This window comes from Nelumbo lutea, chromosome 7 (assembly GCF_056320005.1).
Source record: "Nelumbo lutea isolate HS-2025 chromosome 7, American lotus-T2T, whole genome shotgun sequence".
Taxonomy (NCBI): Eukaryota; Viridiplantae; Streptophyta; class Magnoliopsida; order Proteales; family Nelumbonaceae; genus Nelumbo; species Nelumbo lutea.
Window position 1 is genome coordinate 8,044,811 of NC_142690.1, and position 23,152 is coordinate 8,067,962.

General features: G+C 40.2%; 1 protein-coding gene across 4 annotated transcripts in view; it reads right to left on the reverse strand.

Moving 5' to 3' along the window:
• ABCA1 (ATP-binding cassette A1) overlaps window positions 1-23,152 on the reverse strand; it is a 144,985-nt gene that overhangs the window by 35,284 nt on the left and 86,549 nt on the right. For all 4 annotated transcript variants that reach the window (XM_088955395.1, XM_088955394.1, XM_088955396.1 and 1 more), the window contains 6 exons: window positions 20,442-20,588; window positions 17,913-18,179; window positions 17,662-17,797; window positions 5,743-5,822; window positions 5,518-5,625; window positions 5,250-5,400 (listed from right to left, as the gene is read on the reverse strand). In XM_088955395.1, the coding sequence (XP_088811521.1) occupies window positions 5,250-5,400; window positions 5,518-5,625; window positions 5,743-5,822; window positions 17,662-17,797; window positions 17,913-18,179; window positions 20,442-20,588 (889 nt within the window). The remainder of the gene's footprint in view (window positions 1-5,249; window positions 5,401-5,517; window positions 5,626-5,742; window positions 5,823-17,661; window positions 17,798-17,912; window positions 18,180-20,441; window positions 20,589-23,152) is intronic.

Below are 23,152 nucleotides of genomic sequence, written 5' to 3' on the forward strand. Positions count from 1 at the left end.
TATCTGGTTGTTCTGTACTACCTTCGGCTGCCATTGAATCTGGTTTAACCCAGAAATTTCTGGGCTGTTTTTTCTCCTTCTTGGACTGTCAAAACTACCGAAACATCCTTGTAACAAGGTTGTGGATTGTTTTATATTTGGTTGTTTTGGGGAGGTTGTACGAACTGTTCTTGAGGTCCTTTTTTTCTTTTTGACAGTGGGGTTGTCTCTATTGCCCACACTGTGTTTGTAAAAAGGGCTATTTCAGCAATACCAAGTGGTATTTACCTTGAAGTCCAGATCTGAAAAGGTACTTCGGCTGAATGCCTAGAAGTTTTTGTTTACTTCTTGAAGGCTGAACTCAGTGTATTGCGTTCTTGTGGTCGGCTGAACTCAGTGTGTTACCTTCTTGTGGTTGGCTGAACTCTGTTCTTGCTTGTCCTCATTCAGTATACTTGTAGAAGTCATCTGAAATCATATTTGGAGTGTTTACATGATGTACTCCTCAGAGTTTGAAAACAAAAGTGGTACTGAATATGGACTGGTTCAGGGGACTCCAAGTGATTCCTTATTGACTGTGGCCATAGTTAAACTAGATGGAACTAATTACCTAGCATGGTCACAATCAGTAAAGATTCATGTATGTAGTAAAGGAAAGTGGGGGTTCATTTCTGGGAGTAAGAAGGCTCCCCCAGAAGATGATCCATCCTACGAGAAGTGAATGCAAGAAAATTACACTATCATTGGGTGGCTTGTGAACTCAATGCAGCCACAAATCAACCAACACTACCTATGGATGAATTCAGCAAAAGAAATTTGGGACAGTGTTGCAGAAACCTATTCCCAAAAACTCAATGTGGCCCGAGCATATAAATTGAGAAGTGATGTAAAGATTTAAGGCAAGGGGAGAAACCTCTATATGTATATTTCTCAACCCTGAAGTCCCTATGGCAAGAGATTGACCTAATAGAAGCTGTAACTTGGGACACCACCAATGATGCAGAGACCTACAGAAAATTGGTTGAAAGGAACAAGGTATTTGAGTTCTTAACTGGACTAAACCCAGAATATGATATCACAAAACAGAATATTCTTTCTAAGGAGTGTGTCTCTGTCACAAGCTTATGCATTGGTTGAAAGAATGGTAGGATCCATTTAATGGATGCCAAGAAGGGTGCGGAATGGGGGGCGAATTTCAAAAAAATTTCCTACCTTCTTCCAACTGGGAATCATATTCCCTAAATTTAGAATACATTATTCAAGGATCCTACTTGAACCATAAACAAACCAGATCTGAACCAAAAGGAAACAGGAAGGATTATACATGATCCGAAGAAATAATATCACCCAAAGTTGGTGTTCACGCCCAAAGAAGTGACCATGATCCGCTCCTGCTAAAGATGACACAGCTGTGGATGGAACGGAACCAGCAGGGTGTGTCCTACACACTGGATTCTTCACAAGAACCCTCTGGAAACCTTGAACACCGAATCCTAGTGTCTTTCTTGCAAGACTATTGTCAAGAACTGCTTTCTTGACTTCCTGTTGCTGCAAAGATCAAATCTTCCAACAGGTAGTGGCAGCGGCTGAAGGAGGAGAAGTCCAGGGACGAAGAGGGCAGAATTGTCTCTTCTCTCTGGAGTCTATGAGAGATCAAATCTCAGATTGCAGGATGTGTTTCTTGCTTACTCAAACCCCCTAGTTCGAAATCTGATATTTCTGCTAGGGTTTTCTCCTCTTTCTTCTTGATTAAGAAACCTCCCAATATTTTGGGAGTTATCCCAATCCAAATCAGTATTTGGATAGAGGTTAATCTTAATCCTATCTGCAGATTAAGTTAGTTAACTCCTGATCTTATCAGGAGGTTACCAGATTCAAATCTAATTTGAATTTGGTCTCTTAGAGTGGAAAAGGTCAAAGACCCAATCCTTTTACTAACACTAATCTCAGATTCGCCCTATGAACTGGTGATCATATCAGCCCAGTTTGAAATGGGCTTTTGGCCCATGAAGTGTTCAGTGTTTAACTAGTTTCCAACATGTTGCCCAGTTGGGCTTCTTTGTATGGCGTGGGACCCAAGCATTGATCTACACACCAGCCACATGGGTTCGGCCCAGCCTTTATTACAAGGCCCAGCCGAATTCACTGAAAGACTCAGTGACCCCCTTGAGCCCATCACATGGACCTTATAGGCCCAACACTTACATTAAGTGGTCCCTGGGCCAAGCCATCTTATAAAAACCCAGGGACTGTGGGCAGGTGCAAGATTAGCCCATCAGGTAATATCCTAAATGGTCTTACACTTAACCTCTCAGCCCTTAATGATCAAGCACTGCCCGACAAGAGAAGACCTCTCCCTCGGCTGCAAGGAATAGTGCCGCACTCTCTACTCACATGGATCCCGGGAATTAAAACCTTTTGCAAATCTTTTGAAACCGTACATATACATATATATATATATCTTATTTTGCAAAACAAAATTCCAACGATTGAAATCAACTGCCAGCAGTTTGGTTTCCATTATAGAGAGTGCATTACCGATCATTACCATTGTTCGACAAAGGGACTGATCCTGTCACTATGACCACTCACTCAGATGAATTCTCAGACTGCCCCAACATGTCCAGGTTTTGACCCCCACTAAGGATCTCACTGATTGACACATCAAAGACAGCCCGATCCTGTCACTATGACCACTCACTCAGATGAATTCTCAAACTACCCCAACATGTCCAGGTTTTGACCCCCACTAAGGATCTCACTGATTGACACATCAAAGACAACCCGATCCGACACCTAGTGATGTGTCATAATCAAGTCTAGGGGTCAGGTGTAACTTTCCAGTTTTGCCCATCTATCTCCAAAGTCTAGGGCAATACTAGAAATCTGGTCCGGTTCAAGGGTTCAAGCAATCCCATACTGCATGTGCCTTAGGTCTTACCCTGATGGCCGAAACAAGCCATCCCAACACTTGGTGGCACACCAGTATCAGCCTTGGCAGGATAAATCTCCCCAGACTTATCCAATGGCTGTGAACATTTAAAACTAACACAAGTTTCTATAAGTGTCCAGTTTTAGGGTCTTACATAGAATTATACCAAACAACATGAATCAAACATGCACTTTAATTTATTTCCACTAAATAACAAAAGTACATCAAATCCGATTGAAGCTAAGGGCATACAAGACTGTCTAACATTGGTAAGTAGTGAAGAGAGCAGAAGGGCTGTCCAAGTTCAAGGAGCTGATATTAATGATCACTTTGCCAATATGGGGATTAAACCCAAAGGGAATACTAGAACTTCTGGTGGCACAGGAAAGAAAGAAGTTATATGTGAGTACTACAAGAAGCCGAAGCACACCAAAGACAAGTGCTGAAAATTACATCCTAATCTTGTTCCCATTCAGTTTCAGAAAAAACATGATAGTAAAAGATCAGGAAGTGCAAATGTAGCTGTTGGGCCAGATAGTGAAGAGATGTCTGCTTCTGCACAATTGGTAGCCATGAGAGCATAATATGAAAAGTTTGGGAAGATGATCAGTCAGCTGAGTGATGTGACCTCTCCTTTCCAACCCTTCAGGAAATCCTACTACTTCAGCATTTGCTCATTCAGGTATAAGGGCTTCTTCCAATCATGCTACCACTTCAGATAATCTCAAGATACCTTAGAGTTGAATATGACAAGCCAATGATGTTGTACTGTGATAATCAGGCTGCCATCAACATTGCTCACAACCCAGTGCAACATGATAGAACCAAGCATATTGAAGTTGATCGAAACTTCATTAGGGAAAGGGTCTCTTAGAGTGAAGTGTGTCTTCCTTTCATCACATCTGAAGGACAGTTGATAGATTTTCTCACCAAAGGCATTCCCAAGGCAAAACTTCAGCATGATACCAGCAAGCTTGGCATGATTGACATCTATGCTTAGCATGAGGGGGAGTGTAGAGAAGATGGGCCGAATGGCCCATAGGTTGTTTATTCTTTCTTGTTATTTATGTTTTTCTGCAATGGGCCTTATTCTAGGCCCATCTTGTCTATATTAAGTTCTTTGTAAATTCTTGCCCAACTAAGGGCCTCCTTGTAATTATTCAAATATATCTTAATAAAATAGTGTTAGGGTGTTGAGTGAGGGTAGGTTCGAAACTCTCATTCTCAGACCCTCATTGCCGAACTCTCAAGCTCTCCTCTCTTCAGTTTTCTTCACAGTTCTTTCTAAGCTTCCAGCCCTAGGCAATTCTCATGTGGTCGGTTGGATTAGACACACATGAGGAACCCTAGATTGGCTCTAATACCAAGTAGTCGATCAAGACTACAATCAGTCTTGAATCCAAAAGTAAAAGAAAGACTTCAGATGGAGAAAAGAAGAAGAAAAGAGGGAGAAAGCAGAAGCACACGAAGGGTTTTAGAAAAGGAGAGAGGGTCGAATAGAATGAATCTTCTGACCCACTCTTAATATTTATATGTTTACTAATTGTAATAAAAAGGCTGAATTGCCCTTAATGCTTACATGGCAAATAAACTAATAATAAAGCTGAAATAACAAGTTGTAACAACAAAACTGAAACAACTACCAACTAACACTGACATAACTAACAAAGAATACATGCTGTGCTGCCATACGAACACAGTGGGGACCACAGCCATGGGGTCCACATCAGTGTTCTCTACATAGGGGATTCCCTAAGAACTGAGGTAATGGCGGTTTTGAAAGGGATAAAGAGAGCAAAGGAATTAAATATCAGAAAATTGGTTGTGGAAGGTGACTCAATGTTGATCATTGGCTGGCTGTAAAAGGAAGAGAAAGGGATATGGAAGTTTTCAAATGAGAAAAAGAGGTTTAAATGGCCGACCCAGGACATGGAGATTAAGCTTCAGTGGATTAAGAGAAGTGCAAACTCCTTTGTGGATGCACTTTCTAAACAAGGGGTACGAAGGGTCAGTCTCTGTTGGGCAATGTTGTATTATAAGTTTATTCTCAGGGAGGGTTAAGAGATTTTACTCCTCCCCTTGCTTTGTTATGTTTGCTCCCCTTTTTATTAGTTTTAATAAAATTTCAGTTAATTATCCAAAAAAAAAATAGAAATTATTGTAGTAGAAATATATTAGAAATATAATACTGGCAGAGCCTAAATGTAAGTTCATAAAATGTCCATATAATCAAGCATGACATGTCAAAAGCAACATTATGGTTTGCTTTAGAAACAAATTGAGATATTAAACATCATTAAAATTTTCTCTAAAAAGCAATAATTAGTGAGGACAAGACCTGTAGATGGCTCATCGAGAATAACTATAGGAGGATTTCCAATCATAGCAATTGCAACAGATAGTTTGCGTTTGTTTCCTCCACTAAGAGAAAATGATGGTTTGTTAGAATGCTTGAACAAATCAAATTCCACCAACTTTTCCATGACAACCTGCCCAGTCAGATGGATGTCATTATAAATATGGGAAAGATAGAAGAAATTCTGTTGGTGTAAGCATTTTACGATAAGGATGAGATTAGCAAAATATTAGGTTTTGGTATTCCATACATCTTTCATTCTGTTTTCTGAAACTCCTTTAATTCTTGCATAAAGCTCAAGATGCTCTTGGACTGTTAGAAACTCCAGCAGCGCATCAAATTGTGGGCAGTAACCAATCTGGGCATGTAAAACACAATAGGATCATTTGATCTAGGTTTCATCCTAATGTTTTTAAATAATGATTAATGACCATGTCATTGCAAAAATAAATGGAGTGATGACGTTAAAAAATACATGTCGACGAGCAGTCTTGGGCTTTGAACATATATCATTGCCAAAAATATAAGCAGTTCCATCTGTTGGACACTCTTCCCCTGTATGCAACATTCAGAAAAATATTAGAAGCAAATAAAATTTTATAATGGATAATTCTGATTACAAAAATCTAAAAATCCCATACTTGTCTAATGATGTGAGAATTTTCAACAGTTATATATAATATGTATTAAGAAAGAATTAATATCCTCTTTCCAAATTTAGAAGACTAATGCTTCTGCTTAGCAGGTGGACCTTGGCACAATGGTTGGGTTGCTCCGTTGCGACCTCAGTTACCAGGATTCAAATTTTGGAAACAGCTTCTCTGTGTATTTGTAGGGGGTAAGGCTGCATACATCTGTCCCTCCCCAGACTCCACATTGGTGGAAGCCTCATGCACTGGGCTGCCTTTTTTATGTTTCTGCTGAGCACACCCCAGATTTATAGCCATTTATAGTCTTCTTTGACTTGGAAGTTGGAACCTCTAATGCATATAACCACTTGGATGGGTTGAAAGAGGTCCTTTATATGGTGGTGGGTCCCACTCAGATCGCTTTTGTACATGGGCGTCAGATTTTGGATGGGATTCTGATTGCAAGCAAATGTGTGGATGCAAGGATAAGAAGTGGGGAAGGTGGAGTAATTTGCAAAATGGATTTGGAAGGCATATGATCATGTAGAATGGGGTTTCTTGGAGGAAGTGCTAAGTAGGATGGGTTTTGGGGAAAAATGGAGAAGTTGGATGTTTGTGTGCATCTCATCAGTATCCTTTTCAAATTTGGTTAATGGAGTGTCAACAAAATTCCTTGAGGCTTCAAGGGGTTTGAGGCAGGGGATCCTTTATCCCCCTTTCTATTTGCCCTAGTAGTGGAAGTATCGAATAGAGTAGAAGTAGATACAGGTTTGTCGGCTAGTTTCAAGATTGGATTTGCTAGTTTAGCCATTTCTCATCTTCAATATTTTTATGACACTTTGATCTTCATGGATGCATCTGTAGAACAAGCTTACAACTTGAGAGGAATCCTCAAAAGCTTCCAATTGCTCTTGGGGTTAAAAATCAACCTAAGTTTGATGATTGGGGTGGAAGATATTCAGCAGGCCTGTTTGGAGGAATGTGCTGGGGCTTTAGGATGCCTCATTGGGGAGTTCTCTTTATCATATCTTGGGCTCCCCATTGGGGCTAGGGCAGCAGCTCCACATGTTTGGAAACCTGTTATTGATCACATTGAACAAAGGTTGGCAGGTTGGAAAGGAAAATACCTCTCCTTTGGGGGAAAAATCACTTTAATAGTGTGTTCTATCCATTACCCATTTACTACTTGTCTTATTTTCAAAAAAAATAAAAAATTTATTACTTGTCTTTGCTTTAGGCTCCAGCTTCGGTTCAAGAAGAAATTGAAAAATTACAGAGACTTTCTTTGGAATCTAAAGGTGGAGAAAAAGAAATACCATTTGGTGAGTTGGAACCTGGTTTGTAGGGCGAAGAAGGATGGGGGATTGGGAGTGAGAAGGGTGGGAACTTTTAATAAGGCCTTGTTGGGGAAATGGGTTTGGAGGTTTGGTAAAGAGAGGGAAACACTCTATGGAGAAGGATGGTGGCCTGAAAATATGGAGTGGTGAATTTTGGGTGGGATGTGAGGGAAATTTGATCTACTTATGGAGTGAGTTCTGGAAAGGGATCATGAAATTTAACTCTTTGATTCAGCCTTTTCTTTTATTGGAAGATGGGGAATGATTCAAGTGTGAGATTTTGGGAGGATAACTGGATTGGGGTTGAAAAGTTGTGTGAGCTATGTCCTAAGCTTTACAGTCTAAGTAAGAAGGGTGTACCTATTTCTCAATGCTAAATTTTGCAATGGGGCAGTGGTGTGGTGTCCTGAATTCAGAAGACCTCTGTTGAATTGGGAGACAGAGGAATGTGTGGGGCTGTTGGAGAAGCTTCAAGAGGTGGAAGTAAACCCATCACCTTCCAGATGCTAGATGGTGGAAAGAAAATAGAAACGGAAGATTTTCTGTCAAGTCTCTACATAATGCTCTGTCCAGAAATCAGGTAGAGCCTAATTCAGTTAAAGGGGTTTAGGGGAAGTCAGTTCCCCCAAGGGTGGTGGCTTTTGCTTGGCTCATTTCAATGGGAAGTATCCGTAGAGGAGATGGGCCGAATGGCCCATAGACTGTCACTTCATGTTATGTTATGTTTCTCTCTGTTATGGGCCTTATTCTGGGCACATACTCTGTAGTGTTCTGTTTTTGTATTTTTCTGCCCACTCAAGGGCCTCTCTGTAATTTATCAAAGATTAACTTAATAAAAGAATATTAGAGTGTTAGAGGGAGGTTAAGTTCGAACTCCTCATCCTCTAACTCTCCTTGCCGCAGTTCTCTCTCTCTCACTTCTTCTCTAATCTTCTCTAATCTTCTCTTGTTAGTTTTTATGGTTTTCTAGCACGGTCTCATACTTCTAGGACTGTTTTTCAACTTGGTATCAGAGCGGGTCGTTACTTGACGTGTCCCTCATGTGGTTCTAGTTCAGCCAACTGCTTGAGGAGGTTCTAGGGCTGAATGTTTACAGTCATTCGCCTGGTTCTTGGAGGTCATTGGAGGGTGCCCAAGTTTCTATACACTTGGAGAAGGGTTCGGTGACCAGGAGGAATCAGGGAGCAAGTTTTTTCAGCCTGATTTGAAATCAGAGAAAAGGGATTTCGAAGCTAGCTCAGAGAGCAAAGAGTTCGGCCTGGTTTGAAGTTCAAACCAAAGATACTGTAAGTTGTTTTCTCAGTTCTTTGCTGAGTTATTTTTTGTTATTTGGGAGGACTGTTAAAACATTCAAAGCACCCCTCCATTCGGCCCACTATTGCTGGACTGATTTCTGGGTTATTCTGGAAGTGTTGTTCGGCTGTTATTGGGCTTCCAAACTGAAAGAAGGGTAGGATCCATCTAATGGACGCCATAAAGGTTGCGGAATGGGTGGGCGAATTTCAAAAATTTCCTACCTTCTCCCAACTGGGAATCATATTCCCTAAGTTTAGAATACAATATTCAAGGATCCTACTTGAACCATAATCAAACCAGATATGTACCAAAAGATAAATGGGAAGAATATACCTGATCCGGAGAAGCAGTATCTCCCAAAGTTGGTGTTCACGCCCAAAGAATGCTCCAAGATCCGTTCCTGCTGAAGATGACACAGCTGTGGATGGAACAGAACCAGCAGGGTGCGTCCTACACACTGGATCCTTCACAAGAATCCTCTGGAAACACTAAACACTGAATCCTTTTAGTCTTTGTTGCAAGACTAATGTCAAGAACAGATTTCTTGACTTTCCTTTTCTGCAAAGATCTAATCTTGCAAAAAATATGGCGGCAGCAGGAGGAGAACTCTAAAGGCGAAAGGGCTGAACTGCCTTTTTCCTTTTTTTTGGAGTATGAATGAGATCCTATCTCTTCAAGGTGGTTCGAAATCTGATATTTTCTCTTTCTTAGTTAGGGTTTTTCCTCCTTTCTTCTTGATTAAGAATCCTCCTAATTAGGAGTTATCCCAATCCAAATCAGTATTTGGATAGGGGATAATCTTAATCCTGTCTGCAGATAAAGTTAGCTTACTCCTGATCTTATCAGGAGGTTACCAGATTCAAATCTAATTTGAATTTGGTCTCTTATAGTGGAAAAGGTCAAAGACCCAATCCTTTTACTAACACTAATCTCAGATTCGCCCTATGAACTGGTGATCATATCAGCCCAGTTTGAAATGGGCTTTTGGCCCATGAAGTGTTCAGTGTCTAATTACTTTCCAATCTGCTGCCCAGTTGGGCTTCTTTGTATGGCGTGGGACCCAAGCATTGATCTACACACCAGTCACATGGGTTCGGCCCAGCCTCTAAAACAAGGCCCAGCCGAATTCACTGAAAAACTCAATGAACCCCTTGAGTCCATCATATGGACCCTATGGGCCCAACACTTACAATAAGTGGTCCCTGGGCCAAGCCATCTTATAAAAACCCAGGGACTGTGGGCAGGTGCAAGATTAGCCCATCAGGTATTATCCTCAATGGTCTTACACTTAACCTCTCAGCCCTTAATGATCAAGCACTGCCCGACAAGAGAGGACCTCTCCCTCGGCTGCAAGGAACAGTGCCGCACTCTCCTCTCACATGGATCCCGGGAATTAAAACCATTTGCAAACAATTCGAAACCGTACATATATATATAAATATATTAATTTTGCAAAACAAAATTCCAACGATTGAAATCAACTGCCGACAGTTTGGTTTCCATCAGAGAGAGTGCATTCCCGATCATTACCCTTTGTCCGACAAAGTGGCTGATTCTGTCACTATGATCACCCACTCAGATGAATTCTCAAACTGCCCCAACATACCCAGGTTTTGATCCCCGCTAAGGATCTCACTGATTGGCATATCAAAGGCAGTCTGATCCAACACCTAGTGAAATGTCATAATCGAGTCTAGGGGTCAGGTGTAACTTTTCAGTTTTGCCCATCTATCTCCAAGGTCCAGGGCAATACTGGAAATTTGGTCCGGTTCAAGGATTCAAGTAATCCCATACTGCATGTGCCTCGGGTCTTACCCTGATGGCTGAGACAGGCCATCCCAACACTTGGTGGCACACCAGCATCAGCCTTGGCAGGATAAATCTCCCCAGACTTATCCAACGGCTGTGAACATTTAAAACTAGCACGAGTCTCTATAAATGTCCAGTTTTAGGGTTTTACACAGAATTAAACCAAACAATATGAATCAAACATGCACTTTATTTATTTCCACTAAATAACAAAAGTACATCAAATCAGATTGAAGCTAAGGGCATACAAAACTGTCTAACACAAACTGCTGAAAAACTGATTTAAATTAAGTGGTACAAGCCTCTACTTTAGTTCAGCTGCTTCTTGGACCTAGACAAAGTGTTCTTGAAGTGATTTCTGCTTGTTAACAGTGAAGTGTTGACTGTTGCATACATAGTGTTTGTAAAAGGTCCTCTTAGGTACTATGGACTGTTTCTTTGTTCTCCTTGGGAAATTATTGTTGGGAACCAAGAATACATATTGTTTGGAAGCCTGTTGATTGTTCCTTGAAGGCTGAACCAGGGTTTCTTCTCTTTGAAAGTGCTGCCACCGAACTTGGTTCTCACGGCTGTCAGTTCTGAACTGAGTTAGTGTGTTGCTGTGTTTGCTATTATTTCAACTCAATCTGAGTTCTTTGAAGTCAGATCACTTTTAAAGGCTTGCCGAAACCCTAATTGAAGTTGTTATATAATGGACTACTCAGAAATTGAGAACAAGAGCACTGCTGAATATGGACATAATTCGGGAACTACAATTGATTCCTTGTTGGTTGTAACTACAGTTAAATTGGATGGAACCAATTATTTGGCCTGGTCACAATCCGTAAAAATTCATATTTGCAGTAGAGGAAAGTGGGGGTTTATCTCTGGGAGCAAAAAAGCTCCCCCAGAGGAGGATCCCTCCTATGAGAAATGGGTGTAGGAGAATTACATAGTGATTGGGTGGCTTGTGAGCTCAATGCAGCCACAGATTATCCAACATTACCTGTGGATGAACTCGGCTAAAGAAATCTGGGATAGTGCTGCAGAAACTTACTCCCAGAAGTTGAATGTTGCCAGAGCCTACAAATTGAGAAGTGATGTGAAGAATCTAAGGCAGGGGGAGAAGTCACTTGCAGCATACTTCTCAACCCTGAAATCTCTATGGCAAGAGATTGATTTGATAGAGGTTGTGACATGGGATACCCCCAAGGATGCTGAAACATATAGGAAATTGGTTGAAAGGAATAGGGTCTTTGAGTTCTTGACAGGCCTGAACTCTAAATACGACATTACAAAGCAAAACATCTTGTCCAAGGAAGATGTTTCATTGTCACAAGCATATACTTTGGTTAGCAGTGAAGAAAGTAGGAGGCAAGTGCAGGTTCAAGGAGTCGGTATCAATGATCATTTTGCAAATATGAGAATTAAACCCAAAGGGGTTACAGGAGCTCACAGTGGCACAGGAAGGAAGGAAGTGGTGTGTGAATATTGTAAGAAGCCGAAACACACAAAGGACAAGTGCTGGAAATTGCATCCCAATCTTGTACCTATCAGATTCCAGAAGAAGATTGATAGTAGAAAGATAGGAAGTGCACATGCAACCACAAGCACAGATATAGAGGTTGAGCCTACCAGTGCACAGTTGGCAGCCATGAAAGCTGATTATGAGAAGTTTGGAAAGATGATCAGCCAACTTGAAGGTGTAACTTCATCATCCATCCCTTCTAGAAGTCCAACCACCATTGCATTTGCTCACTGAGGTATAAGGGCTTCCGCTAACCATGCATCCACCTCAGGTAATCACAAAACCCCTTGGATCATAGACTCAGGTGCTTCTGATCACATGACCAACCTTTCCACTTTGTTTGTTTCATATGATTTACTTCCTGGTCGTGACAAAATCACCTTAGCTGATGGTTCTCTTGCCCCTATTTCTGGCAAGGGAATTGTCAAGGCAACAGACTCCTTACTCTTATCTTCCACTCTTCATGTGTCTAAATTAAATACCAACTTATTATCTGTAAGTAGCCTGACCAAGTCATTGAATTGTTGTGTAACCTTTTTCCCTTCTCACTGTGTCTTTCAGGACCTGAAGTCTTAGAAGGTGATTGGGAGTGGCCATGAAGCGAATGGAATATACTTGCTCGACACGCATGGCCAATGCTTTGATCATCCCAAGAATGTTGCTTTTGGTTCTACTTTTTCAGAGTCTGTTAGTCAAATTATGTTGAGTCATTGTCGGTTGGGTCATTTACCTTTTTCTGCTTTAAGCCATTTGTTTCCAAAACTGTTTAAGGGAGTCAGTGTGTCCAGTCTCAATTGTGAGTCCTGTCAGTTGTCAAAGCATTATAGAAAAAATTACCCTGTGAGCAATAAAAGATCATCTTTTCCTTTTCATATTGTGCACTCTGATGTGTGGGGGCCTTACCACTTATCCTCTATGGGGGGTTATAGATATTTTATCTTATTTATTGATGACTTTTCTAGATTCACTTGGATATACTTAATGAAATCCTGGGATGAAGTCCCAAAACTTGTGAGGCAATTTCGTGAGCTTGTTTTAACTCAATTTGATACCAGAATTAAGGTTTTCAGATCTGACAATGCAAAAGAGTATTTTGAGAAGAGTTTATCCTTGTATCTCTTTGACATGGGGGTTATTCATCAAAAATCCTGTGTTAAAACCCCTAAACAAAATGGAGTTGCTGAGAGAAAAAATAGACATATTGTTGAAGTTGCAAGGAGCCTTTTGTTTGCCTCACATGTTCCCACAAGATTTTGGGGTGATGCTATACTTACTGCTACCTATCTCATAAACCGTATGCCATCCAGGGTTTTAGGGTTTAAATCCCCCTTCTGTCTTCTTCATCCAGACAAAGATCTCTTCCCAATTCCTCTTCATGTGTTTGGTTGTACCTGCTATGTTCACATTCCAAATGTGCAGAGACATAAGTTTGAACCGAAAGCCCACAAATGCATCTTCCTTGGTTACTCCCCCACACAAAAGGGTTATTGTTGTTTTGATCCAAAGACAGGCACCCGACATGTCTCTATAGATGTTACCTTTGATGAACTTTCTCCTTTTTATGGTTCCTCTCAGGAAGGACATTGTCCACAGGGGGAGAGTATGTCACAAGTTTTTGCCCTTCCTCTTCCTGTCCCAGTTGAATCTCTTGACAAACCTGTATCCTCACCAAATGAATCAAAGGAGGATCAATCACTTCATACATCATGTCCTAGTGCCCCTATTTCTTTACCTCCTCGTCCTACCATAATCCGAAAGTGTATTAAAGGCAGAGATCCAGGAATGAGCAAGTAGTTTCCCTTACAACAGATGAGGCTCATACATTCCCAATCACAGATGAGATAACAGGTACTGCTTCAGCTCCTTTGGAATCATCCTTCCCAGACCTTGATGTCCCCATTGCTGTTAGGAAAGGGAAGCGGAAGTGTACTGCACACTGCATTTCCAAACACCTTTCTTATGACCTGCTTTCTCCTTCATACTTTGCCTATCTCTCTTCTGTTGCTTCTAACCCCATTCCTAGGTCTGTCTCAGAAGCCCTTGGGATTCCAGAATGGAGAGATGCCATGGAGATCAAAATGGATGCTCTACATGCAAATGATACTTGGGAGGTGGTGGATTTGCCTTAAGGGAATGATCCAATTGGGTGCAAGTGAGTTTTTGCCATTAAATACAGGGCTGATGGAACTATGGAGAGGTACAAGGCCAGACTTGTTGCAAAAGGCTACACACAGACATATGGGATTGACTACCTGGAGACTTTTGCCCCTGTTGCCAAGATGACATCTGTGAGGGTTCTTTTATCTCTGGCAGTTCACTTTGATTGGCCTCTCTATCAGTTAGATGTAAAGAATGCATTTCCGAATGGTGACTTACATGAGGAGGTCTACATGTGTCTTCCTCCAGGGATGTATGGGAAAGATATGCAAGGAAAGGTATGTAAAATGAAGAAATCACTTTATGGTCTCAAACAATCTCCTAGAGCCTGGTTTGAGAGATTTAGAACTGCACTTGTTAAATTCGGCTATGTTCAGACACAGTCAGATCATACTCTGTTTGTGAAGAAAAGTAGTGGTCTCAAACAATCTCCTAGAACCTGGTTTGAGAGATTTAGAACTGCACTTGTTAAATTCGGCTATGTTCAGACACAGTCAGATCATACTCTGTTTGTGAAGAAAAGTAGATCTCTAGCAGTGTATCTCATTGTGTATGTTGATGACATTATAGTGACTGGTGATGATGTCTCAGGCATTCTGGCCCTTAAGTCTTTCCTCTGTACAGAATTTGAGATTAAGGATCTGGGGGAGTTGAAATACTTCCTTGGCATAGAAGTTGCTAGATCCAAGGATGGGACTCTTATTTCCCAAAGGAAATATGTTCTTGATTTGTTGTCTGAAACTGGAAAACTGGGTGCAAGACCAGCTACAACTCCCATTGATATGAGTCACAAACTTTCAGCTTCGGATGAAACTTTGTTGGAAGACAAAGGGGTCTTTCAGAGACTTCTTGGGAAGCTTCTGTACCTGGGCATGACTAGGCCAAATATTGCGTATGCTGTCAGTTGCATTAGCCAGTTCATACATGCTCCTAGAGATACTCATATGGCAACAGCATAACGGATTTTGTGTTATCTGAAAGGCTCTCCAGGGAAAGGAATTCTATTTACCAAGCATAATCATCTGAAACTTGAAGCCTATACTGATGCTGATTGGGCTGGAAATTATGATGATAGAAGATCTACTTCAGGGTATTGCAGTCTGGTGGCTGGTAATGTTGTCTCTTGGAGGAGTAAGAAACAATCTGTTGTGGCCCGATCCTTGGCAGAAGCAGAGTATAGAGCCATGGCACATGAAGTCTCGGAATTGTTGTGGCTAAGGTCCTTAATAGAAGAACTTGGGATTGATCATGACAAACCCATGATGTTGTACTATGATAATCAGGCTGCCACAACATTGCTCACAACCCGGTATAACATGATCGAACCAAACATATTGAAGTTGATCGACACTTTATTCGAGAAAGAGTCCTCCGAAGAAGTGTGTCTTCCATTCATTACTTCTGAAGGACAATTGGCAGACTTTCTCACCAAGGGCATTACCAAGGGAAGGCTTCATCATGACACTGGCAAGCAGGGCATGATTAACATCTATGCTCAGCTTGAGGGGGAGTGTAGAGGAGATGGGCCGAATGGCCCATACACTGTCACTTCATGTTATATTATGTTTCTCTCTGTTATGGGCCTTATTCTGGGCCCATACTCTGTAGTGTTCTGTTTTTGTATTTTTCTTCCCACTCAAGGGCCTCTCTGTAATTTATCAAAAATTAACTTAATAAAAGAGTATTAGAGTGTTAGAGGGAGGTTAAGTTCGAACTCCTCATCCTCTAACTCTCCTTGCTGCAGTTCTCTCTCCCTCTCTTCTTCTCTAATCTTCTCTTGTTAGTTTTTCTGGTTTTCTAGCACAGTCCCATACTTCTAGGATTGTTTTTCAACTGCATCCTTAGCGGTGTCAACGGTATTCGAAAATCCAATTTCGAATTCAAGATTCGACATAATCGAATCAAATTCAGATAATTCGAATATCTAATTGGTCAAATTCGAATATTCAGAAGACCTCTGTTGAATTGGGAGACAGAGGAATGTATGGGGCTGTTGGAGAAGCTTCAAGAGGTGGAAGTGAACCCATCACCTTCCAGATGCTATATGGTGGAAAGAAAATAGAAACGGAAGATTTTCTGTCAAGTCTCTATATAATGCTCTGTCCAGAAATCAGGTAGAGCCTAATTCAGTTAAAGGGGTTTAGGGGAAGTCAGTTCCCCCAAGGGTGGAGGCTTTTGCTTGGCTCATTTCAATGGGAAGTATCCTTAGCGGTGTCAACGGTATTCGAAAATCCGATTTCGAATTCGAGATTCGACATAATTGAATCAAATTTGGATAATTCGAATATCTAATTGGTCAAATTCGAATATCCTTTTCATACTGAATAGCTAATTGGATTCAAATTTGGATATGACCTAATTCGATTCAATAAATATCTGAATTTGACCGATTATTTAATTCTTATATATAATATATGAAATATTTAAATGATTTATATAATTTATATATAAAGTAATTAAATTATATAAATAATTTATATATTTATATACTTTATATAAATAAAATATTTATGTTATATATTTATTAATTACCCTAAAATAATTAATTGGTCGAATTCGAATTCAAATTGAATCGAATAGTTGGATATTTAATCGAATTTGAATTCGAATATTAATTTTCAATATCCGTCGGATATCGAATCGAATTCGAATATTGCCTTATTTTATTCGAATTCGATCCGTTTACACCCCTAAGTATCCTGACTCAAGACAATCTAAAAAAAGAAAGGCCATCAGTTTTCTAGTAGAAGCCCGCTTTGCTTGTCTGAAGAGGAACCTATCCTTCACCTACTGGTGCACCGCAGATTCATTAGGAGTATTTGGGCCTATTTTTTCAAGCTGTTGAACATGGATGGATGGGATCCTAGTGATTGTATGGAGATATTTGGCTGCTGGACGAGGGTGAATGGAAGCATCAAAATAAAAATCATCTGGAGCTGTATTTCTTTTGCTATATGCTGGGAAGCCTGGGAGGAAAGAAATAAGAGAATATTCGAATGGAAATCGAGAAGCAACAAAGAGTTAGGGGTTGCAATCAGTTCAAGGATTGTAGGGTGGGTTTTAGTTTTGCTAGAATTCAAAGGATTAAGCAAAGCAAATTTCGGAGATGACTTCTGGAACACTTTGAATGTTCAAGTCTAATTGTAATCTTTTTGTTTCTTCTTTGGCTCTCCTTTGTAAGAGTTGGGGTGACTTCTTGTCACCAAAACATTGTATTTTTTCTGACCGATTGAATGATTGTTTTCTTTATTGATCTTCAAATATATATATATATATATATATATATGACTATATGTATGTATGTATGTATGTATGTATATACGTAACCACTTGGAACAGCAATTTTCTATGTGCACGGCTAAAACTATGTTAGACTAACCCTCATTTCATCACCTATAGAGATTATATCTAGGTTTCCATGAAAGCCTCTAAATTCTAATTCTATCTTAGTCCTGCTTCTCATCTATATTGATATCATAAAATCCTTAACACTCATTTTATGGGTGTGTTATTTCTTGATTACCCCAAACCCCATTCCATACAACATTGTTGTTCCTGTAGCCATCTTATAAAAATCATCAAAAACAAAAAAATATATATATATTTGTGAGACACTTTTACTTGATGGAGAAAAAAAATAATAAGAAATCTCATAATACCAGATAACATTGATAAGGTGGTAGTTTTCCCAGCTCCATTTGTTCCTAGAAAACCAAAGCATTCTCCTTCTTGAACAGAGAAACTTAATGAATGAACTGCAACTTTTTCAGTCTGATTCCTTCCTCCAGGATAGACCTGAAATTGGAATTAGAGATTGGCTACATCACATGAAAAGTTATATCACAAAATCAGAAGGAAGATGCTCCAATTTGATAAAAAGTTTAGTTACATAAACCACAAAATAAAGTACCTTCCGAAGATTTTGCAAGTAGATTATAGCATTTTCAGCAGAACCAGAAAGCACTCTGTGTCGTTCAGCCTGCACATCTACATCTTCATCAACATCAAAAGCAGAAACTTGAGATGATGATGAATTCAGAAAGGGTTCTAAAAGACTCTGGGAAGTGCCATCAGGGTGATTTCTAAAAATCCTCCACCATTTCTTCATTGTGTAAGATGTTAACTTGTGAGGAGGCAAGAGTTCAAGCCCAATTGTGAAAATGAAGTAAACAATACTCTGTTGCAGATGACAAAATTTGAAAGAGATAGATTTAATTCATTGTATGCAAGTAAGAAAATATGACAATGTTGAAACAGATTGTAAATATCAAATGTTAGACTACAACAGATGACATAGAAGGTATCTAATTCCAATTTCGTAGGCAGACATACCAATATAGGTATTAACTGACACCATATAGTTTGGAAGTGAATTAGTTAAGTTGAGCTGACATACAATATGGGTATTGAATCTAACAATATGTGCATGGACACTATGTACTGATACCAAATTGCAATTATTTTTACTTTTTTTCATTGCTTTGTGTTAATATAAATTGATATTAAGCATTAAAGACTGATGTGCGGAAAAATCAATATGCTTTTATGCAGTAGTCAACTTTGTCATATATCCTCCATTTGTCTTGATATTCCTTTACTGAATTGTACCACAGCATGTTGATTCAATTGAAACTAAAAAATCAGTTAAACATTTTATGCAAATCTCTCATTTTTTTATTGATAGTCATACAGTAATATCTTTAACCACAATAGTTCACAAGCACCCAAAGCCATGGCATGGCATGCAGCTTCTGCACTAGATCTTGTCATCACTAATTGCTTATTACTCCTCCAAGCATCCAGATGTGGAGCCCTAGGAGAGTGCATAAACTAGCTCAATAGATTTGTAAGAGAGATAATATTAACTTCCCTGTAAGTTGTTGAAATCTTCCCACATACTAAACAGGCTCTCCACTACAGTCATCTAACTTCAAATTCAGATCCATGGGTATACCTATTGGTCTTGTTCCAAGCTTTCTTGTTTCTTGTAGAGGGCTTAATTCTCTGGAAAATAAAAATGTCCTCTTTTGATATGGATAAGAAATATTTTAGAGGACCTAGAGACTATCCCATTACACGATAAGGATGGTAGCGGCTTCTCTCTTCTTCCTTACAAAGAGTGTATGATAGGCATGACTTTACTAAATCCTCACTTTTTAACAATATGACTCCCCAAACTAGAACCTTAGAGACTGCTTCAGCACATAAATTGCTTTCTTTAACCTTCACACTTGCCTTCCTGATTAGGAAGAGTCACTTTTAGGAAGAACAGACATCTTCTTTCTTCCTTTAATTTGCATACAGTGATATGTACTTTATATCAAGTAAATGAAGTGGCCAAGCTTTGTTCACTGAGAGAGTATAATTCTGATGGTATTCATTTTGGCTATTGGAAAGAATCCCTTCTCATAATCAATTTCATAAGTTCGAGTGCGACAATACCTTGTACCTATTCATAGAACAATTGGGCTTCTTTTTGATAGTAAAAGCTCATTTATAGCATATTGATATCTTAGCAACAAGGAGAGAAACCAGATCCAAGTACCATTCTTGATGAGAGATTTCTTAGTCATTGCCTTGTTTTACTTGGGGTGACACAAAGCAACACCGATAATGGATGGTAGGGGTGCAACTTGGTGTGGATTATCTGGTTAGCCTGAACCCATTCCAAAAACGTCAGGTTGTATTAAAGGGTTAGGGTTTAAAAACGTGAATCCGGCTTTGGGTTAGGTTAGGGATGAGGCCTTGAGCAACCCAACCCAACCTGAACCCAAGAGAAAGGCCCTTGAGCATTCACATTCATTAACAAAAATGGCCAGATTTCCACATACTAAATTGCCAGTGGGGATTCAGCCCCATATTTCCTCTCTTCCTCTTCTTTCATAGTTTCGTTAAAGAACCAATCATCCAAATACCCCCCCCCCCCAATATATTTTAGGTAGTTCCAAAGCCACATATGTTATAAAGTTATTAACAGGAATCCCTCCTATCCCTTTAAGAGTCTAAGAGGTTAACTCTTACAATGCTAGTGCATTGCATGTCCATGTAGATATTTTACATTGTACAAAAATATCAAATTTTACATAAGAAGCAAGGGGTAAAATCAATAATGTGCAAGTTTTTTTAATAATATAGCATTCCAACATTAAAAAAATAAAGGAGGCACACTATATAATCTCGCATCTGTAATTGCAGTATATTACCAAACAAACACAAACTGGAAGATATAGAATTCAAGAAACTAATCTAGTTAGCCAACCTAAAATAAAATTATATGTCTTGTTTAGAACAGTATGGTTTCATATCAGGCACACTGATTGTTCCTCAACCACTAGTTAGATGGGAGAGATATATTATGTTGTTGGTACCTATCTAATCTATCTATGAAAGAACAAAAGAGGAAAAAAGACATGCACAATGTACAAGATCAAGACAGCACCTCAACACCTAAATAACAGATAGAAGCACCAGTCACATTCCAGTTAAGAATTCCATCATCAGATCCATGTTTAAATCCTTGTCGTCGAAGAGCCAATGAAGCAAGCCCATCCGCAAAACAGAACCCTGGTGATAATCTAAAAAAGTTCTGCCATAAATTATACAAATATCAGTAAAAGAGGTTATGCATTTGAAGATTAATGAATGATTGTAGCAGTTGAGGCAGCTAGGCAATGTTAAGGCATTATGACATGGCAGGGTAAATTCATGTTAAGATGACAAGGCATTGTCTAGGTGAGAAAAATGAATAAATAAACGTGTAACAATATATAAGATTATCATAATGTATAATTATATGTAAATTGTAAAATATTAAACTGCAAATTGAATTACAAAATGGTTAAATGAAAACTTACACTTGATTTTCATTAAAAGACAAGATTTTTGAATAACCTCCCTGGTTCAAAATGAGGTATACACAATCATATTAATAGCCGTGGGGAGGGGAATAAAGAGTTTTTTGTACTAAGGTTTTGATATCTATACCACCCAACTAGTTTGTTTGCTTAGGTGGTAGGCCTCCGAAATTCCTACGCAATCTTTAATTACACTGCTTTGTAGTATCTTCAAGGGAAAAGAAATAACAACGTTGAGATGTGATTAAGACTAGGCCCTAGGGAATCCCTAACTTCTGGAGAGAACTTTAGCAGTATTTTTAAATATGCGCCTTTTGCTTAAAAGGTCCAAAAATCCTCTAATAGCTTAAAAGGTCCAAATTTGGAGGGAGAATATATGCTGATAAGTACTACAAAAAAGGAATACAAGCTGATAAGTTTGTATCCTTCGGTATCTAATGTGACACTTTTGTTAGTAGTCATTTCTCTACAAATGTTCATACCTTATATTTTACAATCTTCTCCTTGCTTACTAGAAATGAAATAGGTAATCATCATCGGAAGCTGATTTTGAAAATAATATGGAATTGGATTCAAATGAAGGATATATTGACAAGAGAGGTATCTATATGTGGATATTAATCTCTCAGTGGAGGGTGTCTTGTCCTCACCCTCACTTTTCAGTTTCATACTGATTAGAGATACTTGGCATGCCTCAGATTGCACCACATGGCATGGACCAGATCAAATCCTAGCCACACATCACCAACTGCTTCCAACCACTCCTAAGGCAAGGTTAGCCTTAAAAGGGGGCACTCACTTCAAGGTAAAGATCTAGATTACCATTCTCGACTATTAAGGACTAAACTCTAAGCTCTCGTCTCTTGCCTGGTCCGACCCCTCTCTAACTAACTTGACTGTTAAGAGTCTCCGTCCCTAGGATAACACCTAGGGCCTCTAACGTGTGTTCTTCTCTTATTTACAGGTTGGACCAATCGGCCTTGGACACTAAGGAAATTACCTTGTTGCCCTCGGTCCCATATATGGTAGAAACAATCGGTGTCGTCTGTGGGAACGTTTTCAAGACTTCCCTTAAAAACAACATAACTTAATCCACCAAGTTTCCGACATGGCTGATAAGCAAGACAATACTCCTAACACTCAGAACTTAGTTATGATGGACCAATTCAAGTTGGTCCTAGACAGGCTGGATAACCTAGCCCAGTAGTTAGACGAGGTAGAGCATCCGACCGGAGGCTGCCCACAAGGTGGCTTCCTCGTCAGGAGCCAGGGACAATATAGTGGGCGATCCACCCATACGCTACGGGGCCAACACCTAGTCAGCCAGGGGAAGGCCAACCCCTCAGAATCCAACAACAGTAGCCAATGGGCTAGCAAGCCCCCGTCAAAGACCTCTTTTCTCCCCAACCCGAGAGGTGAACTTGTGGGGTCCCACGTCAACTGTAAGGACCACGATCACCACCATCGTCGTGCAAAGAGCAACCGGGATGACAACGGGCGCTTTGGCCACTACAATCCTCCTTCGAGGGCTGAAGGCCGACGCTACACCTCTCCCCCACCAATGTCTGACCTTCACGATCTCATTAACAATTGCTGAGCTCGCAAGGCTCAAGAGGTACCAATATCTAAGTACTTCAGGAACAAGGCCAACCCGTCCCACGTGAAAGAGAACCTAGACAAGGTCAAGGTCCTGATTGACCGACGTCTTGGTGACATTTAGGCGCAAAAAGGCGCCATTCAAGATCAGATCTGACAGGTGAAGGTGGGCTGAGGTGATGCCTCCACCAATTAGAACCTCTCATCTACCCAAATGGAGGCCTTCACCGACTCCATCACCTCGGAGCCATTCCCACCTAACTTTAAGCCTCCCACCTTAGAGACCTATGATAGGAGCACAAGTCCGGACGACCACTTGAAGAGCTTCAGAGCCCTCATGCTCCTCTACGGGTACTCCGATGCCTTGATGTGCCGAGCCTTCCAAGCCACCTTCAAGGGAGCAGCACGTAGATGGTTCTCCACACACCCCCCTCGGTCCGTCAACTCTTGGGACCAGTTTGCAGATCTCTTTCTCTCCCACTTCGTCAGCAGTCGACGATGCCAAAAGACCGTCGTCTCCCTAACGTCCATCAAGTAGAAGCGCAAGGAAAACCTTCGGGCATACATGGACCGATTCAACCAAGTGGAGCTTGAAGGGGCCTTGACCCCTCGGTCTCTATGCATGCAGCCATTAGCGGCCTCCAACCCGACCCTTAGTTGGTCCATCTCCAAGACACCGCCCAAGAATAAAGCCAAGTTC